The sequence below is a fragment of the Sceloporus undulatus genome, chromosome 2 (genome assembly GCF_019175285.1).
Source record: "Sceloporus undulatus isolate JIND9_A2432 ecotype Alabama chromosome 2, SceUnd_v1.1, whole genome shotgun sequence".
Classification (NCBI taxonomy): Eukaryota; Metazoa; Chordata; class Lepidosauria; order Squamata; family Phrynosomatidae; genus Sceloporus; species Sceloporus undulatus.
Genome location: NC_056523.1, coordinates 21,113,468 through 21,133,930, shown reverse-complemented (window position 1 = coordinate 21,133,930; position 20,463 = coordinate 21,113,468). Strand labels below are relative to the sequence as shown.

At 41.2% G+C, this 20,463-nt stretch overlaps 1 protein-coding gene across 1 annotated transcript; it reads right to left on the bottom strand.

The window, feature by feature from the left end:
* Positions 1-781: 781 nt before the first annotated feature.
* LOC121920299 (L-amino-acid oxidase-like) lies at positions 782-18,532 on the bottom strand. Its single transcript, XM_042447430.1, has 8 exons — positions 18,386-18,532; positions 15,351-15,417; positions 8,664-8,887; positions 7,158-7,264; positions 5,278-5,479; positions 4,416-4,469; positions 3,600-3,736; positions 782-1,562 (listed from the first exon to the last, which is right to left on the bottom strand). The coding sequence occupies exons 1-8, from the start codon at positions 18,530-18,532 to the stop codon at positions 782-784; spliced, it is 1,719 nt and encodes a 572-aa protein (XP_042303364.1).
* Between the last annotated feature and the right edge of the window lie 1,931 nt (positions 18,533-20,463).

Sequence of the window (20,463 nt, the reverse complement as noted above, 5' to 3'; positions counted from 1 at the left end):
TCTGCAGTCACTGCTGTGTCCACTCTCATGTGCTCCAAATCTCCAGGGGGCTCAAGAACACTTTATTCGGGGGGAATTGGACCAAGTGCATAGAATCCAGAGTCAACCAACCACTGGCATCTAAACTACAGACTGTGCAGATACTCAGGTCATTTCAGCACAGCTTGCATTACTATGGCAAAATGTATTGTACTTCTATGTGTATAATAGTAAGGATTTTTGAATCTGGAGCTTTTTATTAATAAATTAGCAGATTTACATTTTACACAATCTGGTGTCATCATATCTCCTTTTGGGGTGATGGATTTCCCTTAGGTGTGTGATCATTCTTCCCATTATATCATACTATCATGACAAAAAAAAACTTTATGATGAGTGTTTATTTTTATTGACATTCTAAGCAGCAGAGTTATTATATCATCTAACAGGTATTTGTACACACATCCATGATGGTGATGGTTTCTTGACAATACTTGGATTGTTTCCCACTAGTGCCACAAACGCTTTGAAACTACCCGGTTGGGCTGTATATTCTCTACAACCCTAGCCCTCTTCAAGTATGCAGTTATAAAAGGAACCTATGTACTATGGATACTCAAAAACCTGGATGGGGACAGAAAGACAGCATTTGACTAGTATCTGTGATTGTCACCAGAATGAATAGGACATTTGGTTTTGCTCTTTCACAACCACTGCCACAAAACTCCAGCTATTTAGAAGTGGAAGAAGTCCATCAAGCAATGAGTTCTTCTTTTGAAGGCTCAGTTCATTTTCACTGCTCCTAGAATTCAGGCTTAGTGGCCCTGAGGTGAATGCCACTTGCTGCCCTTATCGCAGATTTCATTGCGGTGTCGATCCAAGCATGAGGGTGGGCTGTGTGTTCTCCTGCAAAGTAGACCCTTCCTTCATTCTGAAACAAGGCCTTAAAAAAATGGCTGAACTGGTAAGGGGTGGGGGAAGCAAAGGCCCCCATGGAAAATTTGTCTAGGGCCCATTTCTGAATCACATGCCTGTTGCAGACAGATTTGAGATAATCTTTGGAAATATTGTGGACTTCTGATAGGTCATCCAGCACCAAATCAATGCATTTTTCATCGCTGAGGGGAACGAAGAAATCAGCATCATCATGCCAAGTGTAAGAAACTAGGATGACTCCAAGGCCACTGGCAAAATCATGGTTTGGATAGTAGATAACCCGGGATGGATGGTCTGTGAATGACCTCCCACCTCGAATCCCCTCTTTCTCCCAAAATCTGTCAGTGCAAGCCAAAGCAATTTTAGTGGAGCTTGCATAATGGAAGGAGCGCAAGGCATGAGCCTTTGTATGGGAAAGGGGAGGCTGGAATTTGATGAGTCGTGTAGCTTTGGTTGTAGCTGTGATAAGGACATAGTCAGCAGTCAGCCATTGCAAGGCCTTTTTATCCAGTTTGCGGAAAAACACCCTCACTTTCCTGTCCGAGCGAACAATCTTCTCCACTCTGCTGTTGAAGCGAATTATTCCACGTAGTTCTTGGAGGAAGGCATTGGGGAGCTGGTCAAATCCACCTGTGATTTCCTCAAAACTAAAGAAAAGAAGAAGAAAGGGAAGATGAAAATGGTAAATGGATAAACTGATTAAACCACAGTCAATAAAGCTCCATTCCCTACACTGGCTTCCTGTCTAAGGTGTGAGACACACCACCCAAAAGCGGCGTGCTGGTACTGAAACTGGGGTTCTACAGCACACGGCAACCACATGCTCCGGAACCCTAGTCCGTATGGGCATCGTCATCATGGTGGCATCCTGTCCACATGGGTGCCACTATGATGATGATGACACCACATAGCGTCTGCACGTCGCTGCGTGTTGCGTGTGTCATGAGTGTGCCAATGGCGCACTTGTGACATATGCATAAAGAACTCAGAAGAACCGGGTTTTTTTTTTTTACTGTGGAAGGACGCCACACAGTTTGGCAGCTTCTGTGTCCTTCTGCGGTTAAAATGGGCAAGTGCAGACCGCCTTTCAGGGCAGTCTGTACTGCCCCTTAAACAACATCTTCCTCAACTCCAAAAGTGTCTGAGGCCTTGATCCTCTTAATCTGCCTTCATATACCTTCTGACACAGTCGAACCTGTGACCTTTTACTTGCCAACTGCACCAGCCTCTGCTAAGGAAGTCTCTTAGGAGCTATTCAGACAAGGCTCATTCCAGCCTAGTTCCTTGGACTGTTTCCTCCCATTTCATATTAAAAGTCATCCAAGCATGGGAAATTTGGTACTGTTTCTGAAACCCACCCAACAAGCTTTTTTTTTTTTTTTTTTTAAAGTTGACTTTTTAACTATGTTTGTGTCCCATAGTCCAGGTTGTTTTCTGACCAGGAGAGGTTGTTGTTGTTGCTATTGTTGTTTTTCCATATCAAGAAAGAGACTGAAAACAAGCCTGATTTATATCCTTGTTTAAAAAAAGGCCTCTTCAGGGCCTAAAAAGCTCAAAGTGGTCATAGTCAATTCTAGTCACTCATAGTAAATTCTAGTCGCTAGTCAGTATTTAGCAAAATACCTAGGAAATAGATTTCCTCTGCATGTTTGCTAGTTACCTTCTTCTGTCTGTTGGTCACCAATAGGTAGGGTTGCCATAAGTCAGGACCTCCAAACCGGGACAAATGTAGGACAAATGTAGGACAAAATTTTCAAATGTAGGGCACATTTTATAAAAAATGGAGGACATGCCAAAAAAATTGATGCTTTTTAAAAAATGTTAATATAAATACATGTTTCTTAGGCATGATCAAAATGGAGGACATTTGGGCATTATTCCTAGACAGTTGGCAGAAATGGACTTCCTTTTCTGCCCAAACCACCCCCCTCCATTCCAAAACACACACAACAGCACATTTGGGCATTTCACGTGGCTTTACTTAACATGGCCTCTTGCATATTTCAGATGCTTATTCCATAATCAAACTCCTTGAGTTTAACACTTAGCATGGTTTAACATGGCTATGCATATTGAACATGTCAAAGTGGTTTCACAAGAAGTGGATTTGCCATTTCAGGTTTCTTGCACCAACTCTACTTCTCAGAAGTGTGTACTTAGTCAAGGGACTTTGATTTTTTTTTTTCACTGCACATGAGTTTGTAAAAATCAGAGCAGCTAACATTGGCCATGGCTGAGAGGCTTGCTGATATCAAGATCATCATCATCATCATCATCACCATCATCGTCACAACAAGGGAGACTTGTTAGCATTAAAAGCACAAAAAATACACCAAAACCACACTTTGGAAAGTGACACTCTCTCAACTTCAGAAGCAGAAGCAGAAGAGAGAGGCAAAACTCCATCATGCCTAGATCCAGAAGCATATGAAGGCCCTCCCTCCATCCCAACTACTACTGCCATGGCTAGACTTGATCCCCTTCACCACTGCCATTCCCTTCTCCTTTTGTGCCATGTCTTTTTAGATTGTAAACCTGAGGGCAGGCAACTGTCAATTAGCAATCTGCAGAACACTCTGAAAGCCTTTGTGGCTGAAAAGTGGCGTATAAATACTCTAAATAAATAAATAAAAACATTTTTTCACTTCACATCAGTCAAGAGAATGTAAATCCTTCTTATTTACCTGTTGTCATCTGAAAAGATAACATACTCCAAAACAGAGTTAAGAAACGAAATGTGGAACCCAGAATCTTCATTCAAGAGGTCACCAATCATATCCACTGCCCCTCTGCTCAGTTTTCCTTCTTTAAGTAAGTATTCCTAATTGCAGGAAAATGAGATTTGGAGCAGAATGGTTGGTTAAATAAAAGTACAAATGCTTCTTTTTTTTAACTTTAACTCATTTATACTCAAATGTTTTTCCCCCCTCCACCACCCCAAAAATGAGCACAGTGTTAGATCCTGCTGGCAGGATGGAAGTGATCTTTGTGGATTCTACATTACTTCCTCTGCATCTCTAGTTCCTCTCAATGAAATCAGAATTTCATGTCCTCTCCCTCTTTATCTTTATGGGTCACTGGTATGCTAAATGAGCTCTCTAGGTGAAAATAAACTTGACTGAGTGGCATGGGAAAGAATATAGGATACTTGGAGATATATCTGGCTTTGCCCAGATTACGATTGATTATTTCAGTTCTATGAATGTAACAAAGACATGTCTTGTAGCACCAAGGCTCCTTATAAGTGATTTTATGCCAATTTCAGTCACAATGGAATAAACACAGGAATTTTGCAAAAAATAGCTGACGTTTGCTGATCAATCCTGAACTTTCATGACAAAGTTCAAGAAGTCCATTTATGTCCAAATATCAGGTTTTGTCAAAATCAACTCATAAATTAAAAATTTTACAGAAATCTAAAGTCTTTGTGGGATAACTGAAGTTGTGCTGATTAGAGTATATTTTATTTCCAAAGACAAGCAAATGCCCATTTCTCTTACCTTGGTTGAATAAGAGTCATATTTGTCCTTCAGACTTGTACAGTTTTTTGTTACCTGTGCAAAACAGATGAAAAGAATTGATAAGGGAAATATATGCATTCCTTCCCATTAAATGTGTGTTGTTGCTGTTTTTGTTTCCAAAGTTATGAAAAACAGTGAGTGCTGTCAATGCATCCAGAGTGATTAAAAAGACCAGAAAGTCTCCGATTTCAGCAGGTGAAACTTTCATGACAAGCAACATCTGCTGAAATTCCCTACCTATTAGCATACATTACCTTTTCAGATTAGGCTTTCTGCATGATTGTGCTTCATACTCCAAATAAGATCGCTTACAATTTTGGGTGCTCTTTAGCTTCAAGCAGAGATGCACCAGAGGTGTATGAAATTGGATATGGAATGGAGAAGGTAAGGATCTCTTCTTAAACTCAGAATAATGAGGTGATAAACTGGATGGTGTGTAACCAAGACCTTAAAGAGGCATGACACCCACTTATTTCATTGGACCCATCAAACATAATGCTATCTGTGGGTTTTGTTTTTGGGTTGCTATCTTTTTAGTCTTCTAAAAAGAGGTTTTGTTTGTTTGTTTGGAGGCACCTTATCTTGGATTTCAGATTGTTTTGTAGATGAATAGCATTTACAGATGTCAGAATACAAACAACGAATGAAAAAAATAACATTTTGATTTGGGGTTTTGAGAAGATGTGATAAAAGATAAAAAAAATTAGATTGAGAATTGAAAACATAAGAGGAGGAAATGTAAACAGACCAAGAAAAGAAGAGTCTGAATTTTCTGCTGGACTGGAATTCTGTCAATCTTGAGTTAATGTTCCAAAACAAGTGTTCTCTGTAAAGGACATACCTTATCTAGCGTTTCCACATAGAGCTGATCAGGACTCTTCCCCATCTCACTGGGATCCAGCTGATATCCAAAGAGGTTCCCGTTTGCATTCACAGCTGCCACCTTTTGCCTTCTATTTCTAAACAAATACCAGGCATTCTCATCGGTCTGAGCAAATGGGTTCAATGTGAGATTGAATTTCTTGAGATATTCACGAATAATTCTGAAAAAACAGAACAGCCACAGAGCAAGAGAGAAAGCTTTCTTAAAACTAAGACAATGTCACATGAGTGTACATGAAACATCCATATCCAGGGATCTCAGTAAACAAGACAATGCAAATTAGAAGAGCAAATAACAGAGGACAGGCATAAGATATATCTCAGTACACATTGCTGTGTCTCAACACAACAAGGCCAATTTGCTAACTTTCCCTTTCTAGTTGCTTATCCATGTGCTAAATCTAAATACACAAGTGTGACACAGAAGCAGATTTTGAAGTGCAGACATTTATTGTGACAATACCTGTAGCCATCCAAAATAAAGACAGCTGTGCTGAGCCTTATCGAAATATGCATATGGTGTTTACTGTATTCCCCATCACCATGAATGGATGCAAGAGCTGGACAGTGAAGAAAGAGGATAAGAAGAAAATCAACTCATTTGTGATTTGGTGCTGGAGAAGAGTGCTAAGGATACCATGGGTAGCCAAAAAAAGAAATAAATGGGTCCTGGAATAGATCAAGACTGAAATCTCCCTAGAAGCCAAGATGATCAAATTGAAGTTGTCGTACTTCAGATACATCATGAGAATGCATGACTCATTAAAAAGGCAATGATGCTAGAAAAGGTGGAGGGAAGTAGAAAGAGATGTAAATCACAAGCTAGATGAATAAATTTATTTACAGAGGTTACAAGTATGAATTTAGAGTCTTAAGTAGAGCAGTGAAGGCTAGGTGTGTTAGAGATGTCTCATCAACAGAGTCTCCAGGGGTTGGATTCAACTCAAGGGCCGGTAACAACAACAATAAAATTATTTAAGTGTATAAGACCTAAATACACAAAAGGCACCCGATCCCATCTGATCGTGGAAACCAAGCAGGATCAGGCCTAGTTAGTACTTGCACAGGAGCACTCCAATGAATACCTGGGGCTGTAGACTATATTTTGGAGAAAGGATATAGCAAAACCACCTCTGAGTATTTTTTACCTAAGGAATACTCTATGACATTCATGGAGTCACCATAAATCAACAGACAACTTGAAGTCTCTCTCTCTCTCTCTCTCTCTCTCTCACACACACACACACACACAAAGGTGTTAGTTATTTTTACAAAAGAGAGCAGGACTTGGACATATGCATGTGCATGTGCATGTGCAGAGATATGAAAGTTAGTCCAAAAGTATTAATGGGTTTAGTTCATCATTAATAAGCTAGAGGGAAAAATCTAACTTGGTTATGTTTACATAGAAGTGGGGAAAACCTACAATGTTTACATTTAAGGGTTGTTTAAATTTAAGGTAATTACAAGACCAAAATGTCAAAATACTATTGATGATTTTACTCAGATTCCCCCTCCGCCATCCATATCTTGAGCTTGGAAAAGAAGGAGACATTTTAGAAAACCCAATTTCTTATCCACCCCACTAAACCCCTTCTTTTCTGTTTCTCCCTCTCTCATAAATGGATCCCCTCAACATTAACCTTAAAGGCACTACCCAAAGGCCTGGGCCTCTGCTGGGGATTGTGGTCAGCACCGTGGACAGTTCCTTCTAAGTTCAGACTGACACCTAGAGTTAATTGACTGACCCTCGCAATATCACAATTAGATGCCGATAACAAAACATCCACATCACACCCTCAGCTTGATGTGCCATGCACTAAGGTCCTTGTATCTTACCTGTGGGCCTTGGGCAGACGCATAGGGCCCAAATCCACATACCAGTCCTTCTCTCGATAGGTCTTTATCCGGCCCCCTACTCGGTTACTAACTTCAAGAATGTGAACCTAGGAATGAAAGATATATGCTTAATTTTGACTCACTCTGCCAGTTTCTTCCAGAAGTATACATACCTCTGGATCATACTGGTGCACAACAAGCATTTCAGTGCTCAACTAAGAAAGGGACCACACTTACAAAATTATCATTCCAAAACAAAGCGGCTTTGTAGGCAGAAAGTCTCAGATTCAGTCCTTGCCATCCTCCATTGAAAAGGTATAACAGTAAGAGAAATTGAAATATGTTTTCACAGTATTTATTGTGTAGACTTGCAGAGATCCACTCACACACAACGAGAGCTAATTAACATACACTATTGTGTAAAATGTCTACATTGCCAAAGGCCCTACATCATGTTGATGGAGCATAGCTCTCCACTGGCATACTTATAACAGGCATGGCAGCATTTCCTTTGCCCATCAACTTCCTCCACTAAGCACCAACAGCCAGACAGCTGGTGGGCACTGAAGAAGACCTTGATGGTAAAATGGCTGTACAACATCTTGCTACCTAGCTTTCTTCCTGACCTCAGTTATTGCCATTTATTTGAATCATTGCCTCTTATTGACTGCCATGGATTAATAAATTGTCTTATAATCATATTTGATGACAAAGATTCTACAGAACTGTATGCACTCTTCCAGAAGAGGATTTTTTTAGCTGCTGCCATATTTAGTTTACAGCAGAACATCGGAAGATTTGGACTATTCATTAGCAATTTCTTTGGTAGCTATATGTATGGTGATTTAATATTTTACTATCATTAGATGTTGGTGTTAACACATATGAATATATTTTGATATATAAGTGTTTCCCAGTATGTTCATTAGTTCCTAGTACACATACTTTGGGACACATAGTGTTGGGGCACTTTGCTATTCTCTCCCCATTGTTTTGGACTAGTGTTAGTGAAACCCTCCTGTCATGTTTGGCTGCTTTCCAGCACCAGGGGAAGGAGTAGCAGCCTCTGCTCCTAGTGTAAGGCTGATTCTACTTCCTCTGTGCAGGAGGAGGTACTGGATTCCTCCTTGCCCGAAGTACAAAAAAGTACCCACATAAGCATAAATACAAAACACGTGGCATAGAGCAGTGATTACAAATATAAAATAATATATATTCCTATGGGGGGGGACACAAATCTGAACAAATTATGTACATATCTGTGAGCAGAGGAAATAGTTTTACAAAGTTTTACAGTACTTGAGAATTACAGCAGGTGTTTCTTCTGAGATCTTCAGCAGTGGCAGTCTGAAGTGCCAATCTGCATCTATATCTTTTCCCATTCTGATAGCTGTAAAATTCTAATTGTTGCTCTTAGACATTGTGTTGGCTGCCTAAGGAACAGTGTTCCTTGCTGCTGACACAAGCCCCACCAGCCACTTTGAAAAGATGTTTCAGTAAAATTACCTGATGGCCAGCATCCTTCAGTAATTTGGCAGCAGTGAGTCCACTTATTCCAGCCCCAACAATCACAACAATCTTTGGCTCTGAAGTCTTACTCAGCCCGTTTTTGGAAATGTTTAGCAGCTCCTCATAGTCAGGGTCATCAAGGCAGCCCATCCATTCTTCATGTTTGGTAGCATGATTTCTGGAGATTAAGGCTGCCACAAGTAGTAAGAATGGCAGAAATGCTAAAAGAAAGAAAACAAATTATTCTGCCAGGGAAAGAGAAAGCTAATCAAGAAAACATAAAAGCAACCCCTGATGAAATCATTTGAGCCCTGCATTTTAGCACTATTGACTCCGAAATGTTTTCCTAGGAAATGTTTAATTTCATTGAAATAACTCACTGGGTTCTTTGGCTGATCACAAAATAGGTAGTGATGTAGTGTGACTTTTCTTTTAAGGGAGTTGAAGAATGATGTGCCAAATTGGCCAAAGAAGCGTCATAACTTCATGACAATCTCTTCTCAAAAGAAAACTGGATATACTACTGTAACTATATGACTACACACAGCCATCCCTTAAATCACTTGGCTGCCTAAAATGCAAGTGATCTTCCACTGCATCTGCTTTATTTAACATCTGCTTTGTGCCAACAATACCCAAGTGTATTTCTCTTAGAATATCCATTTCCCACTACCTGTTTTAATTTAGTTTAGCAAATTCCTTGTGATCTTACTTGCACAGTTTGTCCTTGCTCAAGATCTTTGGCAATACATGTCCCTATTCCCCCACAAATCTGAATTGTTAATCTTTTGTAAGAAGTACAGTGGGGACTGGCAAAACCACCTCTGATTATTCCTTGCCTAGATAGCCCTATGAAATTCATAGGGTTGCCATAAGTTGACATGTAATGTGAACGTGTGCACGTGCATGTGCGTGCACGCATACCCACACACATACACACACAGTTTTAAGCCTTCCTTCCTGCAATCCCAATCAGGATCAGGGCCCCTGTTGTTTACATGTGAATAAATGCTCCCATTCACATCCATGGAAGTGAATTTCCCATACAGGGGAAATGGCAATCCAGATCAAGACCCAGGGAAGCAAAGGTTAAAGGTCATCTTCTTTCCTTCTCACATGAGGACTAGGGCGTCCGCACTGACAATCTGTGGAAGAGAAATCTTGCACTCTGGGGCCAGCCACTTAATTAATCTCATGTGTAGCTTGGCCCCACAAAGACACCGAGAAAGAAGAACGTCATAATAATAAATGAAGGAAGAGCCATTGGGTCCAATCCCTTGGCTTCAGACTGGACATGGTTTATCATCTGCCTTCAGTATCCCCAACAGAAGTTTATATAGTGTTTTCTTGTAAATCTGCATAAAAAGAATATTGGACCATACTAACTGTCAACTTAATCCCTCATAAGGAAGTTAACGCACATAACAGCAATGAGTGGTACTGTTATTCATAATCATAACTATATGCATGTATTATGCTCATTAAAAATGCTATAAGAAAGATCATAATAATCATTTAATGTCTGAAAGAACATCAGCCTCCTGAAATTATTTCAATGAGGGAAAATTAACCACTTACTGAGTTGGTCCATGCTTCTGTGGTCAATGTAAAGATGTTAGTGAGTGACCTTATTTTATAGCCAGGGTACAGTTGACTCTGGGCCAGTGGCGGTGATTCAGAATTGGACAAAACTGGATTTCTCAATTGAAACTTTTTACGTGGCCACCCTGTCCTAGGGCAGTGCCCATATATACACCTTCCTGGAAAAGGTCACAAGAAACACAGTAGATCACCGTTGCACAAAACGATAGTGCGACACAAGGCAGGACAGGTTTCAAAATACTTTGAAAAGAAATATGTAATGAAAGCCATTAAATTCAAATATGCCCCCAGTTGCCCTTGTCTTAGCAAGAAAAAGGCAGTGGAACAACTTTTAAACTGGACTCAGTGAAAAGCAAATAGAAGTTGTGAGGGACTAGGTGTGGGTTGAATCATGCCTACAGCAAGAAAGTAGAAATGTTTTGAACTGCCCAAAGGGATTGGGTAGAAACAGGTCATAAACATAATGTGAAACAAGTCAAAGAGGCCTAAGGGCCTAAATGGAAAATATATGTGCCAAAGAGAACTATAGGTGCTGGTAATGACCTATAAAGCCCTAAATGGCTTGGGCCCAGGGTACCTGGAGGACCGCCTATCCCCATATAATCCGCCCCGCACACTCAGGTCGGCAGGGAAGAACTTGCTGGAGGTCCCAACGGCACGTTATGCGAGGACCTCGCAACGGGCCTTTTCTATCTCGGCCCCCAGAATATGGAATAATCTCCCAGACGAGCTCCGCTCCACCACATCTTTAGATCTCTTTAAGAAGAATCTTAAGACTTTTTTCTTCTCCCAAGCCTTCCCCTCATGAGATGTCATTTTATGTTTTACCCTCTCTGTCAATGATCTTGCAATGTTATGGATTCCCCCCACTCAGCTGACCCTATTGTTGTTATTGTGATTGTTTTTAAATGATGTTTTAATTGTTTTATCTTGATGTATTTTTTATCTAAATCTGTATGCCGCTTTGATCAAAAGTTGGAAAAGCGGGATAAAAATATATTATTATTATTATTATTATTATTATTATTATTATTATTATTATTATTATATATATTATAGAAGTGTATTAAGTATATGTTTTTCTGTGCTAATGGCGGAAGTATCTGAGCACAAATGGAAAGTCAGGAAGCTTGGCTATAAGGGAAAACATAGAGACAGTGGGCATAATGGAAACCTGGTGGAGCATGGAGAAACAGTGAGTTGTGGACATCTCTGGATGCAAATTTGATCAGAATGACAGGGAAGGAGATACCTGATGTGTTGTTTTGTATGTCAGGGAGGACACAGTGTCAAGCAAGCCCCTTAAAAGGTAAACAATATCAGGGCTCAGAAGTATTTTGTATTGAGAACATATGGTTGGCCCTTCATATCCACCAAACATGCCCTTACCAAAATACTCAGAGAGATCCTCAGATGCAGAACAAAATGAAGAAATTATTCAAAGGAGATAATGTAATAATGGGTGAAATTAACTACCTCTCCCATTGACAGGAACAATGTATATTTTGATCAAAACAAAGAAATTTTTTTTAGATATCCTGATTAGCTGTAGCCCAAAACAGGTGGTCATATAAAGAGGAAGCATCTCTGAACGTCTTCCTAAGGGAGCCTTTGGGAATCCAAGCCATTTCAGTGCTATGATGAAACAGTAGATTAGGACTTTGTAGAGTAGAATCATAGAATCACAGAATCATAGAGTTGGAAGAGACCACAAGGGCCATCCAGTCCAACCCCCTGCCATGCAGGAAATCACAATCAAAGCATCCCCGACAGATGGCCATCCAGCCTCTGTTTGAAGACCTCTAAGGAAGGAGACTCCATTACACTCTGAGGGAAGAGTGTATTCCACTGTTGAACAGCCCTTCTTGTCAGGAAGTTCCTCCTAATGTTGAGGTGGAATCTCTTTTCCTGTAGTTTGCATCCATTGTTCTGCGTTTTAGTCTCTGCAGCAGCAGAAAACAAGCTTGCTCCTTCCTCAATATGACATCCCTTCAAGTATTTAAACAGGGTTATCATATCACCTCTTAACCTTCTCTTCTCCAGGCTAAACATCCCCAACTCCCTAAGTCGTTCCTCATTGGGCATGGTTTCCAGACCCTTAACCATTTTAGTCACCTTCCTTTGGACATGCTCCAGTTTCTCAATGTCCTTTTTGAATTGTGGTGCCCAGAACTGGACACAGTATTCCAGGTGGGGCCTGACCAGAGCAGAATAGAGTGGCACTATTACTTCCCTTGATCTAGACACTATACTTCTATTGATGCAGCCTAAAATCGCATTGGCCTTGTTAGCTGCCACATCGCACTGTTGATTCATATTCAACTTGTGGTCTACTTGGACTCCTAGATCCCTTTCACATGTAGTCTTGTTCAGCCAGGTGTCCCCCATCCTATATCTATGCATTTCATTTTTCCGCCCTAAGTGCAATGCCTTACATTTCTTTGTGTTGAATTTCAGTTTGTTAGCTTTGGCCCAGTTTTCTAGTCTGTTCAGGTCATTTTGAATCTTGACTCCAGAGGACATCCAAATAGATTTAATATGCCCTCACAATTATGGGTCAAATTACTATAACATGGATTCAACAGCATTTGTCAGCTAATTGGAAAAAATCCAATGCACCACCTAACACAATTCAAAGAAGTATCCAGTCCACATAAAAACCAGAAGTAAAGGAGCCTGACAGATCTGGCCAGAGAAGATTCTCCAACAGACTTGCATGGGATCTGTGAAATTGACAGATATTGAATCATAGCATTGTAGATTTAGAGGGTAATAATAATAATAATAATAATAATAATAATGTATTTATTTATATCCCGCCTCTTCCCTTCTGGGGATCAAGGTGGGTAACAACAGAGGTTAATACAATACAAAATAATCAAGCAAAACAAACCCCCAAATCCCCCCAACCCTTACCCACCCTCCCTGAATAAAATTATTACAATAAAACCTTATATAAATATAGATCAGAATAACAAGTCAAAATCAATTAACACATAGCGACAGTGGTGAGATACCCCAGAATAATCAATTCGAATCTCCTGCTAGTGCAGGAATTTACATCCCTGACAGGGGGCTATCCAATCTCAGTTTAAAAGCCTCCAGTGGGATAGAGTTGACTATTTCTCTCATATACAGAAGCACAAACATGAATAGCTCAGTATTTCAGTGCATTCAATTATACTTCTGGCCTGTTGGAGGTACAGTATGCATATTGGTGTTGCCAGGAGTGTGGACAATATTGTAGCTAAGCCCAATCTTGTACTCAGACATTGGTGGTCTAATGGGGAAACAACCAAAACCACCTTTACATATTTGATTTTGTTTTTTCCCCATTATGGAAGGTTAAAATGCCTTTCCCAATGCCTTACTGACAATATGAGACTTTCTCTGCTGTTTCTCTTATGGTAAATTCAGACCTCAGGCTAAGAGAGTTTCCTCAGCCTTTGTTTGCAGAGATAAGGGAAAGGGTTGAATCTACATTCCACTTTATGAAATTCAGCCCTGTCTTCTTCCTGTTTTTTTTCTCACATGCCAGTGCACTTGTTCTGTCTGGTACTGTCTGCTTTTCCTGATGTAGTGTTGGAAACTAGGCTCATAGTAGGCTCAGTCCAGAAATGAAGGCCAAGGAAACAGACTTGCCAAACCCCCTGGGCCCAAAGATCTTGCTCCAGTTGCAGATGCTATAACATATCCTTTTCTGCTTTAGGGCACTAATTTTGGGGGATGATGTTTGCTTATTCATTATTTTTAATTAGATTTGTAGCCTACCTTTCCCCACAAACAATCTGACTCAAGGGAACTAGCACTAAAATGAGCAGAACAAGTTATTGCTGTTAAGTGTCATCAAGTTGCCTTCAACTTATGGTGACTCCGTGAATGAGAGCCCTCCAAGTCACCCTATCATCAACACCCTGCTCAGGTCTTGCAGGACTGTGGATTCCTTGATTGTGTCTATTCGTCTAAATAATGGATAACAGAGGCTTGAGGTTTACTAATTAACAGTCCTGCAGAGGGATCCACGGAAAATGGCACGTGGCTTAGATAGCATCTGAGGGCAATACAGAGAGGGAAAACTCCAGACTATTGAACCTAGTTTCCGTTTGTGGCAGCTGTATGTGCAAAGTGGCCGTGTGTGGGTTAGATATTTATAGTCTGTTTTGCATCCTCGAGTGGTACTTATTGTTTCCACATGGTGTAAAAAAGACTTTGATTGCTTTCTCGTGGAATTATAAAAGGGACCAGATTTATTTATGGTTTTAACTTCAGATGAACAAAACAGTGATTGGATTTGGGACAACCCTGGGGTAGCTGAACAGGAAATATGCCTTAGTGTGATGGGATTTCTTTTGTGTCTAGCAGAAGAGGAGATGCAAAAAGCCTGGGGGAGTATGGAGTGATCAGCAAACCGATTCTGTGTTTGTGGTTGTATTATCTCAGTCTTCCATGTGTCCTTGGGCCCATGTACCTTTCCCATGTGAAACGTCCTAGTTTGCACAGCTCATTGTGACTTCTCCAAACATACTCAACACTAGACATCCAATATGGACCCCATATCCAGTCTGAGGGGTGTCAGACATGCCAACACCTTCCTCCCTGTCTTATCCTGCTTTATGTATGTTACAAAATTCAAAGACGTAGGAGATTATTGCATGCAAAAGCCACACCGGGTTACATACACATTGTAACCATCAGCGACAGATCTTATTGCACTGCCCTGTGCCCAGACAGTATCCAGCCCGGGCTTCTCCCACAGCTTTTCATGAACAGGAAAACCCCATTCATGAAAAGCTGTGGGAGAAGCCCAGGTTGGATACAGGCTGCATACTGCCCAGGCATGGGGCAGTGCGATAAGATCCATCGCTGATGGTTATAACCTGTATGTAACCTGATGTCAATTTCACGTGCGATAATCTCCATAGCCATATTAGTCTGGAAAATCAGAAGTAGGCTCAAGTCTATGAAAGCTCATGCTACCAACTTCTTTCTTTCAGTTAGTCTCAAAGGTGCTACAAGATCATTTGCATACTTATGTATGTTATGTTCATGTTAAACAGATGGGGTGATAAAATGCAGCCTTACATGACCTCCTTCCTAACTGAAAACCATTCAGTTTCCCTGTATTCTCTCCTGATAGTATTGTCTTGTCCTAAATACAGATTATGCATGAGGACAATCAAATGTTGTGGCACACACTTTCCTTAAGAAGTTTTTCAGGATTTACACAATGAACAACTTGGCTATAACATAGAAAGCACAGGATGATTTTCTTCTGAAATTCTTTGCTTCACTAGTTAAAACTCAGAAAACATTTATTAAGAAACTATAAATCCAGTCCAATGATGTTCATTGCCAGGACTGGCCAAATGAACCATTAACATTGCCTAATCAAACTGTGCACAGTTTCTCATTTCGTATAATTAATAAACACATTTGTCCCCCTCATTCCCATAGTGCCCCTTCTTTGACGCATGCTTTTACCTCCCCTCCAGTACTATCTCAGCACCTGTGTCTGAGATCACCACATATCAGCAATAATCTTTTCTACTGTTTAACCCATCATACCAATCTCCAAACATGTTATGGCAGGCAGATGCATATGCAACTTCTGACAGTAATATCAGGGCAACCAGAGTGATGATAATCCATTTAAACCAGAAACCTCTGGAGCTGGGAGGCCACCATACAATCAAAACCTTGCCTAAAAATGGAAGCCAGAGACTGGCTGATAATTATCCAGAATGGTGGGATCCAGATATGGCTTTTGTAATGGTTTTATGACAGCCTTCTTCAGTCAAGCTGGAGCTCTGCCTTGTTTTAGTGAGGCATTAGCCACTCACCAGTCCCCCTCTAACTTTTTTAATAAGCCAGGAAGGGCATAGATCTATAATAATAATAATAATAATAATAATAATAATAATAATAATAATAATAATAATAATAATATCCCACTCAGGATCGAACGTATGTGCTGGCTCTAATCTCCCCAAGAATCTTATGCATATCTTCGGGTTACACAAATTGAAAAATATCCAATAATACTGGACAAACAGGGGACACAGTTACATCCACTGGATCTGTATCAATTTAGCATCCAAGTCAAAACAGATGTGAGTGATTTTATCTAAAAATACCAGGCAAGTTGTTCACAGCAAGCTGTGGAGCAAACCAGGTTTTCCTCCCTACGACTGGTGTGTAAAAGACCACTCACCAGATGAAACAGCTCTGCTGGACAGCTCCCTGCAAGATGCTAAAGAGGCATAGCGGGGGGAGGGGAATCCCTTTGCTGTCTCTATGGCCGCAGAATAGGCCCTAAAATAAGCTTTTCTGCCAGTGTTGCCCTATTCTCTCTCACACTTATTTCATTGCCAACAACTGCCTGAAAAACCTTAGGTCCAGTTTGGCTCCATTCCATGCACCAACAGAATTGCCTGTCAACAGGCAACAGAAAACTCCCCAAATGCCATCAAGAATCTATGTAGAACCATAAGCCTCCTGGGGTGGCCCATCTTAATGGGCCCCCAACCCATGCAGAAGTTTTGAGTCCCAGCAAGTCTAAACCCCACCAAGTGGTGAGCTGTCCAGACAATGGATCTACAGATAGTTCCTCCACACCCAGATCACATTCACCCCACCCACTAGAGAAAACAAGGTCCAGAATGTGTCCAGCAGCATAAGCAGGGCCAGATACCAGTTGGGGCAGACTCATGGTTGTCATGGCAAACATGATGTTTTGAGCCACTCCTGACAGGGCAGTCTCAGAGTGGATGCTGAAATCCTCCAGCACTACAAGCTGGGAGGATTCCAACCCCAACCCCAAAATCACCTTGGTTAGCTCAGGAAGGAAAATCGTGGAGCAATAGAATACCCCCCCCCCCCCTTTGCAGCCTGATCCAACCAGTTACAATTTCTGTGTAAGCCCGAGGGCAGGGAATCGTCTAACTAAAAGATTGTATGTACAGCGCTGTGTAAATTTACAGCGCTTCATAAATAAAGGTTAATAATAATAATAATAAATAATAATAATATAATAATAAAATAAAATAATACCAGGTTGCATGTTCATTCAGGATCAAGTCCTGGAAGGCAGTTCTGGCATTTACCAGCAGCATTTTCAACCCAGGGGTTGTGTTTGACTTGGTTGAAAATGAAATTGTGTAGATACCATACTCTCTTTTTGCAAATGCTTCACTCTCTCCCCTCCATCCCCAGCTCCTCATGCCAGTTCTCTTTCACTAGAGAACTGATTGCATGGGGAAGCTTTTGAGATTATCCCAAGGAGCAGATTAAATTAATGTAGAGGTACAAAGGGCCCTAGGATTGAAGATTACCAAGCCTCAGTGGTGTCCCCATCCCTGGTGTCGCCCTGTGTGTGTGTGGTGCTCCCGGGGGGAGGCAAGGCCAAAAGGGTGCACTTGCCCTTCACCTTCATCACAGCAATGATCTCCTCCTCAGGAGGAAGCCACCACTGCAGCAAAGCCAGGAGGAATACACTTGCCCTTTTCTTTCACTGTGGTGGCAGGCTCCTCTTGAGGAGAAAGCCACCATCACAATGAGGCTGGGAGTGGCACACTCACCCTTTTTCACCCAGCAGCACGAAGAGGGCCTGACTAGGTGTCACCCTTCTTCTGGAGTGTCATCCGATGCAGGCCACACACCCTGCACCTCCTTATTGATGCCACTGCCAAGCCCTATGCTATACAAACATCAATGGTCTGCCAACTAGTCATACAATAACTCTGTGACTAGTTTCCAAATACCAAGGGGACTTTGGGTTTGGGTTTTCATGAGCAGCACCCTCAGCTGCTACACATTTAAAGGTTGTAACCAGCACTTTGAATTGTTTCCAGAAACAGATTGGCAGCTAGTGTGGCTATTTAAGAAATGTAGTTATATGATCCCTATAGTTTCCTAACATTTTTTAAAATGCAGCCCTACATAGTGTCTTACAGTAATCCAAACGGGATGTGATTAAGTAATGTGTCACCATAGCCAGATTTGACATCCCAAGGAACAAGTGCAAGTGATGCACCCATCTCAGCCCTTATGGGCAAAATGGAGGGTGAGCTTTATCTAGTATGTACTAATCCATTATGTGTTCTTTGCAAAGGACATACCTTGTCCAGCGTCCCCATGTAGAGTTCTTCAGGATTCTTTCCCATCTCACTGGGATCCAGCTGATAGCCAAAGAGGTTCACATTTGCATTCACAGATGCCACCTTTATCCTTACATTTCTAATCAAATACCAGGCATTCTCATCCATCTGAGCAAATGGGTTCAGCGTGAGGTTGAATTTCTTGAGATATTCATGAATAATTCTTGGGGGGGGGGACAGAACACCCACAGATCAAGAGAGAAAGCTTTCTTAAAACCCAAATAAATGTCACAGGATCATACATGAGTCTTCTGTATCCAGAGATGCTAGCATACTGTGTCTCAGTAAACAAGCCAATGCAAATTAGAAGGGCAGATAACAGAGGACAGGAATAAAAAATATTGTTGTGTCTCTTACACAACAGGGACTATTTGCTCACTTCCCCTCCTCTATTCAGTTGCTTATCTGTATGACTCTTCTAAACACAAAAGTGTGGGATAGGAACATATTTTGAAGTGCAGGCTTTATTGTGACAGTCCCCGTAGCCAACCTCACCTTCCCAAAGAATACAAAAATAAAGACACCACATACATATTTAGATAGAGATCAATGTATCTGTCTTTATTACTTAATTGCATAAATAGGCCTAAGTACAGGGTGAGCTGCCAACAAATACCAGGTACTGTAGACTATATTTCAAAGGAAGGAATTGTCAAATCACCTCTGACTATTTCTTGCCTAAGAAAACCTTATGACATTCATGGGGTCACCATACATTGACAGGCAACTATAAAACACATACACATGCACCAATAAAAGCCCTGTACTTGAGCTCCATCCATCAATTCTAATAATAAGTGCATGGGCAAAGACAGGAGAGTGACCTCCTGTACACACTGGCCTTAAAGGTTGGGTTGGGGGTGAAGTCGGGGCATAGCATCTATATATTGCATGCCCTGGCTCCGCCCTGAGGGCAGCATAATGTTGTGCGCTGCATCACATGGTGCACAGCGTCACGGCACTCCTCCGACACTGCATGTACATGACTCAGCAGCAAAGGAGCGCTGCCAAGCCATGGCAACGTAGCTATGGCATCCTTTGCAGGGTGCAAAAAAGAGACACTTTTCTAGCTACTTTTTGCACCCTGGAAAGGCCAGATCGGGGCTGCGGTGTGTGCTTCTCGTGATCTGGATGAAAAAGGGTGATCTGCACAGCCCTTGAGTCAAAAGAATTAATGTGTTCAGTTAATATAAAGCTAGAAATGCCGGGGGGATCTATCTTCATTATGTTTACAATAAAAGTGTGAACATCTATAATGTTTACATTTAATTGCTGTTTAAGTTATAGACAATATCACACCTCAGTGTTATAGTGCCATTATTCCACTTTAACTGCTAAGGCTGCCTTCTGTGAAATCCTAGGATTTGCAGTTCTCAGCCAGGGAGCTCATAGGTCTCAAGTTACAAGACTGTGTTACTCGACTAAAATGCCAAAATGCTATGGATGATTTCCCCCCAATTTCACTTCCCCATGTCTTGATCTTAGGAAAGAAGGAGACATTTTAGAAAATCCTATTTCTTATCCACCTCACTAAAAATCCTTTTTCCCTTTCCCTTTCTCCTTCTTCATAAACTGAAGTTCTTAACCTTAACTTTAAAGGAGCTACTCAGGGGCCTAGGCCTCTGCTGCGGATTGTGGTCAGCACCTGGACTGAGACCTGGTGCAAACTCACTACCCCACTGATACAGAAGCCATGATAGCTAATAAGAACATAATGTTGTTGTTTCTTGAAACAAACTCTCCACATCACATCCAAACTGAGGTCTTTGCAGCTGACCTGTGTGCCTTGGGCAGGCGCATAGCACCTAACTCCACATACCAGTCCTTTTCTCGATAGGTCTTTATCCTACCTCCTACATGGTCACTGGCTTCTAGAAATTTTCTGTGTTTCCTCCTGCTTCTTTGGATGAACTCTCTACACTTCTGAACTCTTCCAAACCTGCTACCTGTCCTCTTGATCCAATTCCTACTCGTCTTCTAATTTCTATAGCTCCCTCTTTTCTGCCCTCGCTTCTCCATATCTTCAATCTCTCTCTCTC